General features: G+C 54.3%; 1 protein-coding gene across 1 annotated transcript; it reads left to right on the top strand.

Annotated features, from left to right (window-relative positions):
* The first annotated feature begins 5,094 nt into the window (after nucleotides 1-5,094).
* On the top strand, nucleotides 5,095-10,725 carry KCNA7 (potassium voltage-gated channel subfamily A member 7). Its single transcript, XM_012754280.2, has 2 exons — nucleotides 5,095-5,664; nucleotides 6,511-10,725. The coding sequence occupies exons 1-2, from the start codon at nucleotides 5,110-5,112 to the stop codon at nucleotides 7,324-7,326; spliced, it is 1,371 nt and encodes a 456-aa protein (XP_012609734.1). The 5' UTR covers nucleotides 5,095-5,109; the 3' UTR covers nucleotides 7,327-10,725.
* Nucleotides 10,726-13,239: the final 2,514 nt, after the last annotated feature.

Genomic DNA, 13,239 nt, shown 5'->3' with positions numbered 1-13,239 from the left:
TTCAGCGAAGTTTTGCTACAAAGGACACAGAGAGAGGTGATTGTAGCATGAAGGGAAAGTGGGTCAAGGAAGCTGGTTGTTTTTTTTTTTTTTAAGATAGAAGAGATATTAAGATAGAACATATTAGGACATGATCATCCGCTGGTGGCTAAAGAAATTAAGCATTCACTTACCATAGAACCCTACAAGCCATTCTTAGCTGCTATCCAAAAGACCTAAAAACTTATGTTCATACAAAAACATGTACAAGGATTCTTATAACAACTTTATTCATCATTGGCAAAAATGAAATATAACTCAAATGTCCTTCACACAGTGAATGGATAACAAGTTGCTATACATCCATACCATGGAATTCTGCTGAATGTTAAAAAGGAAAGAACCGAGTTCAGGCATTCAAAGTTGCAGCAAGCTATGATCACACCACTGCACTCCAGCCTCGGCAACAGAGCCATACCCTATCTCTAAACAAAAAAAAAATTTTTTAATTAAAAATAAAAAAACCTGCCAATACGCCCAACAGGAATAAATCTTAAGTGCATTATGCTAAGTGAGAGAAGTCAGATTCAAAAAGCTACATATACTGTATGATTCCATTTATTTGACATTGTGGAAAAGCCAAAAAATACTACAGGGAGAGAGGGACAGAAAACAGAACAATGATGGCCAGGAGCTGGGAATGGGGAAAGAGGTTGACAACAAAGGGGAACTAGGGAATCTGGAGAGACTCAGGGGACAGTTCTATAGTTTGATTGTAGTGGTGGTTACATGACTGCATACATTTGCCAAAACTCATTGAATGTACATTTAAAAAGGCAAATTATACTGCATGTACATTATTATTATTATTTGACACAGAGTCTTGCTTTGTTGCCCAGGCTAGAGTGAGTGCCGTGGTGTCAGCCTAGCTCACAGCAACCTCAAACTCCTGGGCTCAAGCGATCCCGCTGCCTCAGTCTCCCAAGTAGCTGGGACTACAGGCATGTGCCACCATGCCCGGCTAATTTTTTCTATATATATTAGTTGGCCAATTAATTTCTTTCTATTTTTAGTAGAGATGGGGTCTCGCTCTTGCTCAGGCTGGTTTCAAACTCCTGACCTTGAGCAATCCGCCTGCCTCAGCCTCCCAGAATGTTAGGATTACAGGCGTGAGCCACCTCGCCGGGCCCTGCATGTACATTAGACCTCAATAAACTTGACTATCTTGCAGATTTCTGAGCAGAGGAAAAAAATAAAAATAAATAAAACAATGAACTTGACTAAAAAAAGATAGCTCCCCCCAAATGTTCATTGATTACAAAGGGGAAAATAAGTTTTACAGTAGAGAAACCTGATGCCATTCTAACCAAGGGATCAAAGTTAACATCACCAGTGATATGACAAATGGACATCACATGCATCCACTATGATGTGAAGGACATGTCACCTCTGTGGCTTTCTCTCTACCCTCCACCCCCTCCCCCAAATTTTAACCTCAATCCAATCAAGAGAAAACATCAGACAAATACGAATTAAAAGATAGTCTACAAAATAACTGCCCAGTATTTTTCAAGTGTCCAGGTCATGCACGAATGACAAGGAAAAAGTAAGAAACTATCACAGATTGCAGAAGACTAAAGAGATATGACAAGCAAATGCAACCTGGATTATTGGATTCTTGAATGGGGAAAGGTCTATTAGTGGAAAAAGAGGAAAATCCGAATGGAGTCTGCTATTTAGTCAAAAGTATTGTACCAATGTCAATTTCGTAGTTTTAGCAAATGTGCCTAGCAATGTAAGATGCTAACATTAGGGGAAGCGGGACGAAGGTTATTGAAGAACTCTGCGCTATCTTCATAACTCTTTTGTAAGGCTAAATATACTTCAAAGTTAAAATGCTATTATAAGAATGAAACTGAGGAATGGGAGAGCCTGCCTATATTAGTTTCCTGTTGCTGCTGTAACAAATCACCACAAACTTAGTGGTTTAAAACACCACAAATTTATTAGCATACAGTTCTTGAGGTCAGAAGTCTAAAATGGGTCTGCACGGCTGTGTTCCTTCCAGAGGCTGCCTGCATTTCTTGGCTCGCAGCCCCTTCCTCCATCTTCAAAGAGAGCAGTGGGGCATCTTCTCCCCTCTCTGACTTCTGCATCGGTCCTGACACCTTCTGTGAATCAGACCTTATTGCCTCCCTCTTATACAGACCTGATGATTACACTGGGCCCACAAAGGTAGTCCAGAATCATCTCCCTAATTTAGGGGCCTTAATTTAAGCACATCTGCAAAGTCCCTTTGGCCATATAAGATAATATATTCAAAGGTTCCAGGGATTAGGAGATGGACAGCTTTGGGGGCCATGAGTCTGCCTCCCACTGTGATGACACAAGAGAATTAGTTTGATAACATGAGCAGAGTCTGCAAGTAGAACAGGGAGTTGCTGTAGGAGGTTTGCAGAGAACAAGGATGGGTAACAGTTGTCTTGGAGAGACAGAGGGTACAATGACCAGGGACATGTAGCAGTGTTGGGCTGGAGTTTGGGGTCATGAATATAAAGTGATGAGCATTCCATTTTGGTCCAGTTCCCTTCAGTGTGCCCCTGGGCAGACACAGAGTAGGTGGGGTCTCACTATTGCTCAGATTGGTGTCCAACTCCTAAACTCAAGCAATCCTCCTGCCTTGGCCTCCCAGAGAGAGAGGATTACAGGCATGAGCCACCATGCCTGACTGAAATAACTAGAATTATGATAGTAGTTTTGGAGTGATGGACAGGGAGCCAGGATTTAAAATCTTCCATGAATGAGCAGGAGCGGCCAAAAGGCACCAGGATGAGTTCACCAAGGAAAGATGGGAAGAGGTGTCCATGAACAGCTTGAGTTTCAAAGAAGTGGGAGTGTCTGGGAGAGAGGGAGAATTATCTGGAAGTTGCAAGGAGGAGCAAGGAAGACACCTGCCTACTTCCAGGCTCAGTAGTAGGAGGGCACAAGAGAGAAGGCTTTGGGGTCTCCTGGGAGGACAAGGGGTCAGTTAGAGTAGGAAGGTGCTCAGAGGAAGGGGAGATGCTGCTGCCGACAGGCATGACTTCATGTCCCCCAAAAGGCTTGGGGTTGCAGAAAGATGGGAAACTGGTCAGGTTGAGGGTGTGCAAAGCTGGGAGGGAATTAGGAGCTGTGGGAAGAGGAGTCAGAAACACAAGACCCCATAATGATGCTACTTCGACTCAAGGAAGGGACTTGGGGTCATTACAGGTGCTCTGGGTTGACTTATAGAAGGTTCTGCCCTGCTGCAGAACACAGAAAACAGAGATCAGACTCGCAAAGAGTAGACGGAGGCAGGAGAGATGGAGGGACAGAGACCCAGAGAGAGGGACAACAGAGATCCAGGGAGAAGGTCACAGAAGTCCATAAAGAAACACAGCATCTTCTAAGCCGACATTTTGTTCAAAAAGAAAAAAATAAAATAAAAAAAAAAAAGAAACACAGCATCCCAGAAAGTAATGTAGACAGAGAGCAAGAATTAAGAATTAGCAGGGAGATCTAAGGCTTAGTGTCGCCCTCCATGCCCCCAGCAGAGGGCGCCCGGGACCCCTTTCCCTGGAGTCCAAGGTGACCAATCCGCCACCTCTTCCCCCTCGCAAGCCCATGCATGGGGCTATTTTTACGGTGTCATCAGACACCGGTGGCTGGAAGGCCATCGCCTCTTTGCCCTTCGGTTCTTGAGAGTGACCCTGTGGCATCTTCCCGGCCCACTCCCCACCCATTCCTGGCAACTCCCGCCTCCTTGTGCACTATTTGCAGGGCAGCGGCTCAGGCCCCACCAGGTTTCAGGAAGTCTCGCAGAGAATCCAGGTGGAGACGGCAGGGCAGACTCTGGAGAAAGGATGGGGTGTGGGTGCACTTGTTCAGTGGTTTGCAGCTGCCAGAACGACCCCAGGACAGGACAACCATCAGGACAGTGGCAGAGCTGACCAGGAGTGATGATGATCAGAGAGAGATCAAGAAATATGACTCCAGAGACCCTGAGTCCCCTACGTGTCCTAAGTCACTTCCAGTCATTCAGAGATACAGGGAGAGACTCAAAGGGAGGCCCCAGAAAAACCGTGGGACAGAGACATGGAAGGCTAAGAGATAATGAATGAAAAGAGATTCAGAAGGACAAGAGAAACAAAGAGATCAGGGAGATAAGAGATAAACAGAGACAGATCCCCTCCAATAAGAGTCAAAATAAAGACATTGGCAGGGCGTGGTGGCTCACGTCTGTAATCCTAGCACTCTGGGAGGCCCAGGCAGGCGGATCGCTTGAGGTCAGGAGTTCGAAACCAGCCTGAGCCAGACCTTGTCTCTACTATAAATAAATAGAAAGAAATTGACCAACTAAAAATATATATACAAAAAATTAGCCAGGCATGGTGGCGCATGCCTGTAGTACCAGCTACTCGGGAGGCTGAGGCAGGAGGATCGCTTGAATCCAGGAGTTGGAGGTTGCTGTGAGCTAGGCTGACACCACGGCACTGTAGCCTGGGCAACAGTGTGAGACTCTGTCTCAAAAATTAAAGAAAAGAAAAGAAAGACATAGATCCAGAGACCAAGACAAAGAATCTGGCAGAGACCCCCATACAGAGGCTCCAGAGTGACAAACCTCACAGATAACTGACCCACAAAGACAGAGAAACATCGCCAGGAGTGACAGAGACCCAAAGCGATGACCACGCTGAGCCACACCAGACAAGGAGAAAGATGGAAACTCTAATAGAGGACTCAGATTCTCATAAAGAGAGACAAGACACGCATATACGGCCACTTGGAGAAACGCAGGACCGAGATCCCGGGCGACGGGGAGAAAAAGGGAAAGAGGAGCTGGAAGCAGGGCAGAGCGGGGAAAGCGGAGAAAGCGCAGCGCCAGGCCGCCGGGGGCAGGGCGGGAGCCCCGGCAGAGGGCGCCCGGCCGCCCTCTGCCCCGCCGGGGTCACGGCGCCCCCTCCCCCGCGCCCTGGCCGGACTGCCGGGCTATTTTTACGCCGACACCGGACACCGGGCTGGGTCGGCGGCGGCGGCGGCCGAGGCGGGGCCGCACCGGGCCGGGCGTCGGGGCCACACGTCCGTTCGCGGGTGGCCGGGGCTGCGCGCGCCATGGAGCCGCGGTGCCCGCCGCCGTGCGGCTGCTGCGAGCGGGTGGTGCTCAACGTGGCGGGGCTGCGCTTCGAGACGCGGGCGCGCACGCTCGGCCGCTTCCCGGACACGCTGCTCGGGGACCCGGCGCGCCGCGGCCGCTTCTACGACGACGTGCGCCGCGAGTACTTCTTCGACCGGCACCGGCCCAGCTTCGACGCGGTGCTCTACTACTACCAGTCGGGCGGGCGGCTGCGGCGGCCGGCGCACGTGCCGCTCGACGTCTTCCTGGAGGAGGTGGCCTTCTACGGGCTGGGCGCGGCGGCGCTGGCGCGCCTGCGCGAGGACGAGGGCTGCCCGGTGCCGCCGGAGCGCCCCCTGCCCCGCCGCGCCTTCGCGCGCCAGCTCTGGCTGCTCTTCGAGTTCCCCGAGAGCTCGCAGGCCGCGCGCGTGCTCGCCGTCGTCTCCGTGCTCGTCATCCTGGTCTCCATCGTGGTCTTCTGCCTGGAGACGCTGCCTGACTTCCGCGACGACCGCGACGACCCAGGGCTCGCAGCAGTAGCCGCGGCTGGCCCGGTGAGGGGCGGGGCGTGGTGGAGAGGGGCGGGGTTGGGGAGGTGGGCGTGGCCAGGGATCTGGCCAATCATAAGGCGGGGCAAGGGGCTGTGATGGGTAGGTCTCCCAGGGACAGGGAGACCTCGCTGCTGAAGCTGGGCGGGAGGCGGGGCCTGAGGATCCGGGTAGGGGGACCTGCCCTGTCAGGAGGTGGGGTGGCCCAGGTGAGAAACCGGCTGCGGAGGGCAGGGCCTTTGGTGCAGGGAGCAGAAGGAAGATTAAAAAATCGAAGCTGAGGGGACAAAGGAGAGCCTGAAGAATCCGGGGTCTGTGCAGCTGGCGCTGACCACTGGGAAGGATGGGATGGAGGTGGGGAGCGCAGGGCCTGAAGACAGCGAGCTGAGGCTGAGGCCGGGGGCCGGAGTAGGAGGAGAACATCACACAGCAAGTCAGGCTGAGGGCGGAGAGTGGAGGGACCTGGGGTTTGGCCTGCAGAGAAGGTCTTCAGCTATTATAGTCCAGCTGGGGTTGGGGAGGGCAAGGAGAGGGTAGGCACCAGGAGGCGGGGCCAGGGCCAGGACGCTCCCCTTGTAAGAAATCGACGTTGGGGGCGCGAAGAGGTTGCACCCTACTCAAGCATCTTTTCAGGAGTCCCTGCCAGTGAAGGGTCAGGGACCCACTAGGTCAGGAGACCAGAAAGTCAGCCACCCAGTGATAATCCCTGGGGTCCTGGGATGGGGTCTAGGACCACAAGGTTGCTGGGGGTCTTGGGGTAGTGGCTACTGACCCATCTGTAAAGAGAAGTTGGCTATTTAAACAAGGAATAAGCCCTGGCCTGGCCCTCCTTGAATGTTTTCCTCCCTGCAGTTCCCTGCTCGCCTGAATGGCTCCAGCCCTGTGCCTGGAAACCCACCCCGCTTGCCCTTCAGCGACCCGTTCTTTATGGTGGAGACGCTGTGCATCTGTTGGTTCTCCTTTGAGCTGCTGGTGCGCCTGATGGCATGCCCGAGCAAGGCGATCTTCTTCAAGAACGTGATGAACCTCATCGATTTTGTGGCCATCCTTCCCTACTTTGTGGCGTTGGGTACCGAGCTGGCCCGGCAGCGAGGGGTGGCCCAGCCGGCCATGTCACTAGCCATCCTGCGGGTCATCCGATTGGTGCGTGTCTTTCGCATCTTCAAGCTGTCCCGGCATTCAAAGGGCCTACAGATCTTGGGCCAGACGCTTCGGGCTTCCATGCGAGAGCTGGGCCTCCTCATCTTCTTCCTCTTCATCGGTGTGGTCCTCTTTTCCAGCGCGGTCTACTTTGCCGAAGTTGACCGGGTGGACTCCCATTTCACCAGTATCCCGGAGTCCTTCTGGTGGGCAGTGGTCACCATGACCACAGTTGGCTATGGAGACATGGCACCAGTCACTGTGGGTGGCAAGATAGTGGGCTCCCTGTGCGCCATCGCCGGTGTACTGACCATTTCCCTGCCCGTGCCTGTCATTGTCTCCAACTTCAGCTACTTTTACCATCGGGAGACAGAGGGCGAAGAGGCCGGGATGTACAGCCATGTGGACACGCAGCCCTGTGGCACACTGGAGGGCAAGGCCAACGGGGGGTTGGTGGATGGAGAAGTGCCTGACTTACCACCTCCACTCTGGGCGCCCCCTGCAAAACACCTGGTCACCGAAGTGTGAGGGACAGTTGAGGTCTGCAGGACCTCATACCTCCTTGGAGGAGAGGGAGGGAAGCAGGGTGGAGGGAAAGGCTGGGGGGAGGGGATTGGGTTTAGGAAGAACTAGGCTAAGTGGTAATGAACCGGGGAACACTGAGTCTTGTTGGGTCTTGAGTTGTGTGGTTTGGTAGCTCCTGTGGGTACCTCCTTAAGTATCATTGAATGGCAGTGGGTCGTGTTGAGTTGAGGAGGAATCCATTGGTTCGTATTGCATTGAGTTGTGCAAAGCTCATGGGGCCTTTTGGGGTAGTGCTGAGATAGGTTTGGTCATACCTTCTGTGAGTTTCCAAGGTCAGTGTTAGGTTGGGTTGAGTTGTGAGTTTGGGTGAGTCTTGTCCAACTGCACTGTGCAGGATTCTGTGGTTTTATGGGTCCCGTAGGGCCATGGTGGGTCAAGTTAGGTGGTCACCCATGACATTGTTGAGATCAACTGTGCAGTCATACGTGGTGTTGAGTTTCATTGAGACATGTGAGAAATTGTATGGCTTTGTGATTCTTCTAGGGCCGTGTTATTTTAGGTTCTGTGAACTTGTGAGTCATGTAGAAATGTGAAGAGTCACTTGATAGAATGTGAGCTTTCTAGGTCACGTTGGGTTGGAATGGATGGCCAAATGAGTCTTGTAGGGTTCTATTCCGTTGAGTTGTCTAGAGTTATGTGGTTGTAAGCTTATCAGGGCCACATTGAGTTGAGCTGTGTTGAGATGTACAACAATGCAAGTCTTGTAAGGCCAGTTAGGTTGGGTCGTATGACTGTTCGAGTCTCATAGGGCCATGCTGAGTTGAGTTACATTGAGTTGTGTCATTGTGCGTCCTGTAGGAACGTCGGGTTGAGTCTGACTGTAAGGATGAGTTCCATAGGACCATGTTGGGTTGTTTCGCATTAAATGGTAGCACCAGGACCCAAGGGTAACAGTTCTGGGGGAGAATCGTGGATCAGGGAGCAAGTGTGTGGTGGTGTAGACGCTGGGAGATGTAGCAAGCTGGCTTCTCCAATGTTACTCATTGTAGGGTGCTTGGGGGGGAGCTGGATTCTGTATCCACGGGTTCAGGTGTTCATCCAGAGGTGATCGGGGTGAACTAGGAAGATGTAGATGCTCCTTCTGTTTACTCACATCCACTTCATTTTGCCACCAAACCCCCTCCCCTCCTCATCCTCTCCTACAGTTTTACTCCCAGACCTGGAGGTCAGAGCCACAAGGGAAAGGGAAGGGGGTGAGGGGAGAAAACTGTTTGTGCTGTGTCCACACATGATGGAGGGACAGAAACTTCAAAAGGTGAGGGACAGAGACCAGGAGAGGGATGGCGATCCAGATAGAGAAAGAGATAGACATCCGGAGAAAGAGAGACAGAGACCCAAAGAGAGAGGAACAGAAATCCAGAGTGACAGGGCAAAGACCAAGAGCGGGGGACAGAGACCGAGGGAGCAGTATCAGGCAGCCAGAGAGGACACCGAGAGTTTGAGACAGATCATAGAGTCTCAGAGAAAGGGAAGGGAAAAAGAAAAATGCAGAAAAAGTCAGTGCCAGCCGGGCATGGTGGCTTATGTCTGTAATCCCAGCACTTTGGGAGGCTGAGGTGGGAGGATCGTGTGAGGCTAGGACTTTGAGACCAGCCTGGGCAACACAGTGATATCCCATCTCTACAGAAAATAAGAAAAATTAGCCAGATGTGGTGATGCGTGCCTGTAGTCCCAGCTACTCAGGAGGCTGAGACAGGAGGATCGCTTGAGCCCAGGAATTGGAGGTTACAGCGAGCTGTGATCGGGCCACTGTGCTGCTCCTGGGTGACAGAGGGAGATCCTGTCTCTAAAAAGAAAAACAAACAAAATAAAAACTCAGTGCCCCTGAATCTGAGAAAGACACAGTCTCTGTTCCATGGAATCATAAAGAGATCCTAAACCAGGCTGATCACCCGCTCCTCGCAGCTCAGGAAGGGTGGCAGACAGGCTGGTGGCCTCACTCTGCAAGAAACCTGAGTCTCAGAGCAAGGTCACACAGCACATCCCTGGTGGCCAGGACTGTGGCAGGCTGCCTGCTCCACGTGTCCCCATCAGCCTTCTGGTGCACAAGGGACCTCCCGAGTCCAGAAGCCTCATTTCTCGCAGACAAGGGGACTGCGGCTCAGCGGGAACAGTGTTACCCAAGTCATGGAGCCAAACATTTTCAGAGGACTTTCAGAGCTAAAGGGCATTCGGAGAAGGGGAAGGTGGTTGTTGTCACTAACACATGTAGGGCTTCCTATGTGCCAGGTGTCACCCAAAGTAACTTGTATTAATTTATTAAAACCCATCCAGTGGTTTACAGAGTGTTGTTGTTATTTGTAGCTATAACCTCCCCTCCTTTTTTTTTGGTCAAATACAATCTTCCTTAGAGGTACCAGTGTAAAACATCGGAGGGGAGCTGGCTGGAGGGGAACATGCCTCCTTTCGAGTCCCCCTCTGTGACTCAAAATGCCTCTATGGAATTCAGTTTGGAGCCCCCTGGTTTAATCTAAGCACCTTTCTATGCACCTAGAGAGAAGAAGGTACAGGTTGTGGGAAGAGTTTGACAATGGTTAAAAATAATGTAATCTTTAGGCCGTCACTTCTCTCTGAAATGGAGAGAAAGCCACAGTTAGGGACAGAAACACAGACAGATCTCACAGTGACAAGAAACAAGGCAGAGTCTTAGACGCACAGACCCCAGCACAGAGACCCAAAGAGGAGGAGACCTGTGGAGAGGACCCCCGAGACCTGGAGAGACGGCAAAGCCCCAAAGCAAAAGTGAGAAAGCCTAGGGCAAGAGAGAACAGGGCAGAGGGCTGGGCGTGGGGACAGAGACTCCCAGAAGAGGGGGAGAATGTGACCCAGAGAGAGGGAGTCAGAGGCCCAGAGAGGGGGACAGAGATGCAGACAGTCAAAGACCCAGAGACAGACAGACAGTGTTTCCCAGCTACTTTTATTTGAAAACCATCCCTACAACCCCCCTAAGACTGGGGGTTACACAGAGTCCTGGTAGGGGGTGGGACCTGCTGGGTGTTTAGGGATGGGGGTCAGGGAAGTGTGGCGAAGTCAGAGAGGTGACCCGAATGGATACCCAAAGACTGGGAAGTGGCCCTTCCCCACCTCCAATAAACAACTGAAGCTGCCTCCTGTGTTGCCTTGGCTGGGACTGGGAGGAGGAGAGGGGAACACCCTAATCCGGGGACACCCTTCCTGCCACCTTGCCATGCTATATTTAGGTAGAGGGAGGGGTATGGGATGACCCCCCAAGGCGGCATCAGTTTTCCTTTTCTGAAAATAGCTCAGGGGGAGGGGAGCTCAGTATCAGAGGTGTGGTAGGGTGAGGGCCCTGCTGGCCATGTGACTGTCCCTGACACTCCGGCTCCCATGTCATCTTTTTCTTAGGGTCTCTCACTCTCTCTTAGGGGCTTTGTCACCCTCCTGCGGTCTGTCCCCTTCTCTGCCATGTGCGTGTCTGCCATCTATCTCGGTCTCTGTCTTCTTTCTCTGGGTTTCTGTCCCCCTTCTCTCTCTAGGTCTTTGTTCCCGTCTTTTTCTTGGTCTCTCTCCCCCTTTCTGCATTTCTGTGCCTTGTCCTGTCTTTCCCTTCTCTGTCACTATTCTGTTTCTCTAAGAGCAAGTCCTTCTGTTCTTAAAACTTATCTTTGTCTATCTCTGAGTCCTGTGATACCTTGAATGTCTCTTATCTGAGCTCAGGACAAGACCCTCTCTCCCTAGTCCCCACCCAGGAAATTCCAGGGGAGAGGATGATGTGGGACAGTCCCCCCCCCCACGTCCACTGTCTCCCCGGCCTCGGGCCTTATCGCTGCCCAAGCCCAGCTGGTTAATGTCTGGCGTGGAGCTCCTGGGAAGTGGGGATGAGAGCAGAGGGTGGGAATCTGCCCCAGGATTGACACGGAATTGGCAAAAGACGGCAAAGGAATCTCAGACCCAGACTCCTGGGGCTAATGGAGAAGGGCGCTCGGGCTGAACTCCTGAGATTGAGAATTCAGGGGTCTGGGGGCTGCGTGCTCAGACTCCTGGGCTGGGGAGGGAAAGAAGTGGCTGGAACCCAGACCCCTGGGTCTGAGGGAGGAGGGGCTGGGGCTGGATCCCTGGGTGTGAGGGAGGAGGGGACTGGGGCCCTGGACCCCCAGGTCGGAGGGAAGAGGGGTTGGGGGCCCGGATCCCTGGGTCTGAGGGAGGAGGGGCTGGGGGCCCGGACCCCTGGGTGTGAGGGAGGAGGGGACTGGGGCCCTGGACCCCCAGGTCGGAGGGAAGAGGGGTTGGGGGCCTGGACCCCTGGGTCTGAGGGAGGAGGGGACTGGGGCCCTGGAACACAGGTCTGAGGGAAAAGGGGTTGGGGGCCCAGATCCCTGGGTCTGAGGGAGGAGGGGCTGGGGTCTGACCCCTGGGTCTGAGGGAGGAGGGGCTGGGGGGCTGGACCCCTGGGTCTAGGGAGGAGGGGCTGGGGGCCTGGACTCCTGACTCTCAGGCGGGCCGGCTTGAGCAAGCCTGGCCGGGCTTCGGAGGTCTCGGCACGCTCGTGCAAGGCGGGATCCCCCGGCCCCTCCTCCGCCGTCGGGCGCCGCCCCGCCCCCGACCCGGGCCCTCGGAGCGCGAGCAGCGCGGAGCCGGCGGGCCAGCCGCGTCCCTGCAGCCAGCGAGCGGGAGGAGGAGCTGTCGCCGCGCCCAGGGCAGCCGGGGCAGCCGAGGAGGGCGCCCCAGGTAAGAGCTTCCGCGCCTCCTCCTCCGGGATTCCGGCGTCAGGGTCGCCCTGCCCCCGGGTAGGGAGGGACGGGGGCGGGGCCGACAGGGGCGGGGCTTGGCGGAGGAAACTGAGGCAGGAGGGAAATGCCCCAGATGTGCAGCGGGTTCCCCGCAGAGGGGTCTCAGGAGTCTGGATCCTCAGCTCGAATCTTCTGGGGACACGGGGGCCTGGGAGTCTGCATTTCTGAGTACTCGGGGAGCAGAGGCCTGAACTCCAGAACTCCTGGGTCTGAGGGAGGAGGGCGCTGGGGGCCGGGACTCCTGGGTCTGGGGGGAAAGGCCGCGGGGGACCCACACTCCGGTGTCGGTCGGGTCAGCCTGCGTGCCTCTTCACTCCCACTCTTCCCATTTCGCCGTCTCCGCGCCAGGGCAGGCAGCCACTCCAGGTATGTGCGGGAGAAGTCTTGGGCGGGCCCTGGCCTGTCCTGCGAGGAGGGAACATTCCAACAAACAGCCTTGGGGACCCAGGGCTTCTTGAGTGTGGGCCCTCAGGGACCCGGTGTCCAGGCAGTTCTGCCCCCGCCCTGTCTGGGAGATGAATGGGCCGAGGGGGATGTAATCTTTCCCAGCCTCCTTCTTCCGCCGCCCTTCCCCTCCCGTCTCCTCCCCTCATCTGCTTCCCATCCCAGCCTGGAGCCATCACCTGGGCAGAAAGGGGCCTCTGGGAAGGGGCGCGGCCTTGACTCCTGGTACCCTACACTCTCAGAGGAACTGGGGAAGGGGGTGTTTGGGATTCAGGCCTCCTCCCAGCTGCCTGTACAACCTGCCTGTTCTCTTCTTCCCCCTAGCTGGTTGCCCCTCCCTCTTCTGAGATGTCAGGAAGGAGGGAGCCACCTGTGTCCTCCACAAGGGCCCCCCGGAATCTGGGGGCCCCCAGCCCCAGAGCTCGGAGGTGGAGGAGGTGCTGACAGGTCAGGTAACCACTGGCTGCTTATCCGTCCTCTCCACGCCTCCCTTTCCCAGGACCACAGGCTTCCAGAATGTTGCAGAGAACCTGCAGCATCTACACCCCCAACCAGGCTCTCCTGGCCCGGGTTAATTTCACACACAGGGAAAGTGACGCCCAGCCCGAGAGGGGAAGTGTCCTACCTTGTTAGTGGCAGTTTGGAGCTGAACTTGCTCTCC

This window comes from Microcebus murinus, chromosome 16, assembly GCF_040939455.1.
Source record: "Microcebus murinus isolate Inina chromosome 16, M.murinus_Inina_mat1.0, whole genome shotgun sequence".
NCBI lineage: Eukaryota > Metazoa > Chordata > Mammalia > Primates > Cheirogaleidae > Microcebus > Microcebus murinus.
Note: the sequence above shows the minus strand (reverse complement) of the source record. Positions and strands in the feature narration are given on the sequence as shown.